Here is a 6,489-nt window from a genome sequence, read left to right on the forward strand (position 1 = left end):
ATATTCAACATTATGCTACAAATTATTTTTATACATACCTAAAAATACAAACAGTGACTAGTTTCTAATTAGTTTCTAATTAGGTGATAATGTACCATTTTTCACCCTACATACCCATTAAACTCTTAGTTATAACATCATACAGTGATTATTCCCTTGAACTCTCCGGCTCTTCCAGTAATAATTCATAATGTTCCTAAAAAAAATATAATGGTTTTGAAGATATCCCCTTATACCTATGTGTAAAACTGTAGAGTGCAAATAATGATCAAAACCAACAAACAATTAGTTTGAGTAGTATTAAACTCAATTTTTTTAAGTCTCCAATTTGAATCCCTTAAAGAAAATAAATAAATAAATGTAATTGAAAAAAAAATAATCATTAATAAAATTAGTAGATATTTCCTAAATTACAAAAAAAAAAAAAATGTAAGTAACAATGTAACGAGACAGTCATGGAAATTGTAGCATGATGGCTGGCATCTTTTCTACATTGAACAAATATCATATGCTCATTATCCCAAGGTGGGCATAGAAATTAGATTAAGGTCTGTCTGAAGAATTTTGCATCGAGATGATGCAAACATTACAATATTAAATCTAATAACCGGGTGTAACCTCATAAAGAACAAGTATAGCCCTCCTTATCCAAAAGGGACCACAAATAAAAGTGGCTCAGGAGAGGCCAAAAAACCAGTGTACTAGCTTAGCTTTCAATGGCCATTAACTGCAACACCATTCAATGAGTTGTTAAAGCCATTATGATTCTCCAATTTGTGCAACTCGGTTTCTATGGTTTTGGCTATTTTGGCATCATCAGGGTCTGGCTCTGGTATGTCTACATAGAAGGACCCTTGTCTGATTGGTGAGATTGACTCCATAATGATAGCTTGCTGCTTGATGTGATTGTAGAGTTGTTGATGGAAGACATGATTGAAGGAGAAACAATTCTCAGTGTTTCCAGATGCATTGTGTTTGGATGACTTGGAATCTTCTTTTCTGCAGAAGTGTGGGAGGGATGCATAATCCATTACCTACACAAGTTTTAAACAACTTAAGTACGTCAAAAGTCTTGTTCACTCTCTCAAACACTCTTTTTCTAATACTCTTTTTATTATTGGTTTAAATTTATTGAAAATTGCAAATTTTATGGGTCTTACATCTCATTAAATGAGCTTTACTCCTTATTTAGTAGTAGAACCCACTAAAATTTGTGATTTTCAATCAATAATAGAGTATTAGAAAAAGTGATGCTAGCATTTCTCTAATTATAATTAGGATGAAGCAATATGAAATATTTGATACACCAAATCCTCCGTAATGCAAAGGTAGGACACCAGCCTAATCCTATCAAACTACTAAGAGCGTATTTGAGACAGCTGTAAAAGTTAGATTATTTTAATAATTAATTATATATATAATCAATTATAATCAAAATAAATTTTCTGAAAAGCACTTTTAAGATATTTAATTTTATTTGTATACAACAAGAAAACCCACCTTTATATAATACATCAGCTTTAAGAGAAGAAAAGTTTTTATAACTGAAGCTTCAAATTTTCTAATGCTTGAAAACAACTTATTTTTCAGAGGAAAAAAAAGTTTTTACAAATTTCAGATGTTGTCTTAAACATCCAGCTTATTTTGTAAAAAGTTACTTTCTAGAAGAAGAAAAAAACAGCTGAAATTTGGGAAAAAAAAGTTTTCCCAAACATGCTCTGATAACTTCATTAGAATAGTAGTTTGACAGAATTGAATTGGAAACTAGTAAATAAAATCCACAAGCATGATGATGGTTTTATCCGGGCCAATGTAATACCACCACTAAAATGATGAGTGATAGATTAATTAGACCTAGATCTGAAGCAATATATATACCTGTTGCACTTATTTTCATTAATATTACTTTAATTAGTCAACACAACCAACACTAACAGGCAAACTCATACATATCGGTAGATACTTCAAGATGATGTTAATCTTTACCTTCAATAATTCTTCCTTCCCACAACCTTGCAGCACCTGGATTTTCCTCCTTGTTCTTTCTTGTAAAAGAGGCTTTACAACCTTCCAATTTATATTTAAGTATAAAGATATCAGCTCTTAATCTTTGGATTTTGAATGATATTTAAGAAAATAAGGATGAAAATTAAGCAGTCCAAACTCTTCAAACATTAAGACATGCACACAAACCTTCCAACATGCTGAGAATATATATGGTGCATTAACAATATAGTATGTGTCTGTCTTTTCTGGGTAGTTCAAGTCATCTATTGTAGATATAGCTGTCAACAACTGCAGAAGGTGATTAATCAGAAATTGTGTCAACTATGAAGAAAATGGGAAAAGGGAAAACAAACAATTTCAAATTACTGGCATACCCTCAATTGGTTCAGTGCTGAAAATTTTAAACCAGTCATATCCAAGACTTTCAAACAGGTGCCGATGTATCGTCCATGCTTTTTTGTAGCTTTTGGCTAAAATAAAACTTTCAAATTAGCAAGCAGGGCTTCAGAGAATTTCTAAGATTGAATTCAACAGTCTAAGGTACTCACCAAGACCACTCGATCTCTATATTCATTCATTTGGATGTGTGATTGTATATAGTATTTGTCCTGAACAAAAGGAACGGGCAACTTAATATCAAATTGATAATTCAAAGGAGTTTAGATGCTAAATTAAAGAATATAGGCAGACACCAAGAAAGTATTGAACACTGAAGCATTCATGTTGAGTAGTGCAATTATTAATGTTTGATGAAGAAACCTTGATAGGTGTTAAAAGTTTCTAAGAAAATAAAAAGCTCCCAGGAAGAATAAAAGGAACTCTAGTCTAGTATGCGATTGTCATTGAATTGCTACAGTTTACATATTGTATTGTAAGTGTCTGTTCGGATAAACTTCTCTAGAAAAACTTCTGGGAGAAGAAAATAGGAAAAAAAATCGAAATAAACTTCTTCATAAGCTAAAACCAGCTTATACATGAGTTAAAAAATAATAAAAATTGAAGAAACTAATAGAAGAGAGCTTCTACAAGTTAGCTTTAAGATTATTAAATTTTTTTCTTCCTAATTTTCTCTCCTATAAACGTTTCTGAAGAAGTTTACCCAAACAAACCCTATAGGTCATACAAATATAGATGTTATATGATTCTTACAGATGCTTTATCATATGTACTGAGCCCAACACCAACAGCAACGACTGGTAGACCCTGGAAAATTTCAGCCAAAAATGAAAGAAATTAGAAATCACTAATAGATAGAACTATAGAAGTGTTTCAGATTGTTCAAAAATATACACCATAACATAAAATAACATCATCAATGTAGGGTCAAGGCAGGGAAAGGAAGAATTATGAAGTCGGATGAATACAAAACTTAAATTCATATAAGAGATTAAAAGCTCTTATAAGATATAACTAAGAATTAATTACCTCCTTTGAGTAACCAGACATTCCCATGAGTTGAGAATCCCGTATAGCTCTGTACAAATCTGCAGGGATAGGCTTCTGTCGTACAAAAAAGATAAAGTGAAACAATGCAGCACCATTATCATCTGCTTGAGAAATATAAATTTACGTAATGATAAAAGTATGATGAACACGCATGCATAAGAATAAATAAGAATGTTCAATAATTCTTCAGACCATGTGAATCTTGTCCATAGAGTGGTTTTACCTAAACTCTCATGGCGGCAATGATATGGTTTCTATAGTATTGACACCAACATGCATCGGTTTGTCCAAAGTATAAACATTTTGTATTAATAATTTTTATATCGATAGGATTAAAATCAATCCATTTAAAAAATAGCTGAGGTGGCAGTCGTCAGTTCAAGTTATTTATCCAAAATAGAAACGGTTTAAAATGGATTTAGAAGTTTACAATGTTCAGTAATCAGCACCAATAAGGCTATATTATGTACACACTTGATCAAACAAATTTGCTCTTAAAACCAACTTATGGCTCTTTCTCTATCCATAACAGACTTTTCAAACATATATAAGAGACTGAAGTTTCGAGGAAGGAAGAGTGTGATGACTTTGAAAGTTTGGTCTTTTTCTTTCTGCTAAAATAAATTGATGCGTGTAGTTTACACGTATCTTCAAAATAAATTGAAAATGCTATTGATTGCTCTTAAGGCACTTGTCAAGGACTCAAAAATAGAAAGAGTTTGTTTGGATATAGATTTAGAAGCGATTTTTAGACTTTCTTTACTTAAAAAGCTTTATTTCCAGTAGAAAAGTTCTCAAAAAATGTTTTTAACTTATATCCAAATAGAGTCAAAATATTAAATGGAAGGTTAATATTTTTAAGCTTCCAATGCATAAGATGCCATACTTTTCATTACTTATTATCCTTTATTAGCACTAGTTAGCATGACCCACAAAATAAACAAACACACTTAAAAATATTCCAAAAGCATCAGATATCTTCGACAATTTCTCATTATAAATATCTTCAAATTGAGCTCTTTATCTGTATTGGTCATCTAAATATTGTAACTCCCCCATTATTTATCTTACAATTAACTTCAAATGATCAAACCCAACGTAAATGCAAAATGAGGGTTTTGTCAGACATTTGGATTTCCATAAATCTTAAATGCAAGATCTTTGAGAAACATGAGGTGGCAGAATAACATAATTTAGCAAAGAAGGCTCATGAAAATAAACAGAAATTCAGGAAATAATTGCAGAATCAAGGGACTCACCACTAAAACTTTGTCAATCTCATTTTCCACTCTCCACTTCAAACAATCAATTAACTGTAACAGTTTAAATTGTCAGAGATCCAAAGAGCAAAGATCAAGACTGAAGGGTAATGCTAAGAGCAATAAACATGGGGAAATTTCCAATAAATTTTTTCTACCAAACATAATAGATCTAACTAACCATTTTATGGGCTTTGGCAACATTCCAATCCCTTGCTTTGAGAAACCGTATTAACGTTTCAGTTGGATAACCCTGGTGCATATTCTGAAAGATAAAGAAAAAGCTTTCAGGAAAAATTATCAACTCTCACTAGTTATAGCACAAAATCACAACCATGATAGGCAAATAGCATTAAGAAATGTAGAGATTGAACAAAATATTAAGGTGAGAAAACATTAAAAGACCCTTTATATTGGTTGCACAATCACTACAATCAATATGATTCTCTTGAAGACTGCTCCTCAAACATGAAAAGAGTCAAAAGACCAATCCTTCAAACACCCTTTACAGTAAGGCATTAGCTATCCACAGAAAAATTCTTAACAACCGCAACCTACCAGTGATCTAGATCAATTTGCCAGCAGAATTTAGTTTTTGGCCATGAAAAATATTTATCTTTTTTTTTTTTCTCAATCTAAAAAAACGATTTTTCTTTACCAAATCAGGTTGCAGATCACCAATCCCAACTTCTATTCATTATTTTTTTTTCCAGGTATCTTCCCAACACCCAAGATCAAGCACAACAAAGTAAATCAAAAGCCAAACCTGGAATGTGTTCTTCAGCTGCTCATCGTCCACTGCAACAAGAGACACAAAAAAAGGAACCTTTGTGAGTGATGAGAAGAGATCACAGAAGAACAGAAGAATGCAACCTGAGTTTGAAACAAATGATGCACACCATTTTCCATCAGGGACTGCAACTGCTTGATTGCCTCTTGATTCCCCCCACCCATCTTCTTTTTGCTCACTCAGCTCTCAGGACTGAAAAAAACAAAATTCAGAGCTGAGAGATTTGCAGATGAAATATGCAAACCCCAGATCCTTTTAAGGGTGTACAATTACTACTACCCCACAAAAATTTAAACTGATTTACCAATAATAGCTTCAAGACAGAAAAGGTGGGTTTGGTTAGGCAGAAGGCGAGGGTGGTAAACCCCCTAAAAATCGTAGCTTTGTTTTGTCCACCTCCTCTCCTGTGACTGTATGTGCAAGCACAAAAGCATGGACTTGGAGGTGATTTTGTACTATGTTGTTGTTGCAGCTTCCTATGTTATGTAGGAGAGTCAACAGAACAAAGAAAAAAGTAACATAACTGTTAAAATCAAATGATGACCGATGACCAAAACATAAGGAATATTTTCGAAATTGTTGCTAAAAAAGAAAATATTTTTCAGTTCTAATAAGTAATAACTTCTCCCCTCATATGAGACTACAGTGATCAATTGGGAAACATGGCAACAATATGTATCGACAAATGTTATTTGTAAAAAAGTAACGTTTCTATGAATAATTTTTTAACATCATTTTTATATTTATTTATTTTAATTATTAATAATAACTTTCTATAATATATAAACAAAATGATAAGTAAAGATAAAGACAAAATTGATACGGATACAAAATAAATTATAAATAGGCTTAAATATGTTTTTAGTCTCTCAAATTTAAGAAAAATTTATTTTTAGTTCCTCAAATTTAAAACTGTTATTTTTAGTCATTGTAATTTTTAAAAATCTTGTTTTAGTTCCTTAGGTCAGCAATAACATATTTGAAAGT

The 6,489-nt window shown here is 31.7% G+C and overlaps 1 protein-coding gene and 1 long non-coding RNA gene across 2 annotated transcripts; one reads left to right on the forward strand and one right to left on the reverse strand.

Moving 5' to 3' along the window:
* Positions 1-361: 361 nt before the first annotated feature.
* Positions 362-5,866, reverse strand: LOC109813129 (Sec14p-like phosphatidylinositol transfer family protein). Its single transcript, XM_020377258.3, has 12 exons — positions 5,807-5,866; positions 5,612-5,694; positions 5,479-5,510; positions 4,894-4,977; positions 4,713-4,766; positions 3,433-3,507; positions 3,157-3,210; positions 2,556-2,615; positions 2,382-2,477; positions 2,194-2,295; positions 1,987-2,067; positions 362-1,034 (listed from the first exon to the last, which is right to left on the reverse strand). The coding sequence occupies exons 2-12, from the start codon at positions 5,664-5,666 to the stop codon at positions 714-716; spliced, it is 1,014 nt and encodes a 337-aa protein (XP_020232847.1). The 5' UTR covers positions 5,667-5,694; positions 5,807-5,866; the 3' UTR covers positions 362-713.
* Positions 2,416-6,039, forward strand: LOC145954433 (uncharacterized). Its single transcript, XR_014431635.1, has 2 exons — positions 2,416-2,547; positions 5,426-6,039. It is a non-coding gene; the product is annotated as an uncharacterized LOC145954433 (long non-coding RNA).
* The last annotated feature ends 450 nt before the right edge of the window (positions 6,040-6,489 follow it).

This window comes from Cajanus cajan, chromosome 2, assembly GCF_000230855.2.
Source record: "Cajanus cajan strain Asha chromosome 2, NIPB_CcT2T_4, whole genome shotgun sequence".
NCBI classification, from domain to species: Eukaryota; Viridiplantae; Streptophyta; class Magnoliopsida; order Fabales; family Fabaceae; genus Cajanus; species Cajanus cajan.

Excerpts from the sequence above, each read along its gene's own strand:
- LOC109813129 (XM_020377258.3), bottom strand. The coding sequence starts at position 5,666 with ATGGGTGGGGGGAATCAAGAGGCAATCAAGCAGTTGCAGTCCCTGATG. Across the intron at positions 2,068-2,193 it reads TATTCTCAGCATGTTGGAAG|GTTGTAAAGCCTCTTTTACA; the intron begins GTTTGTGTGCAT and ends ATAAATTGGAAG. Across the intron at positions 1,035-1,986 it reads GGAAGGAAGAATTATTGAAG|GTAATGGATTATGCATCCCT; the intron begins GTAAAGATTAAC and ends AAACTTGTGTAG.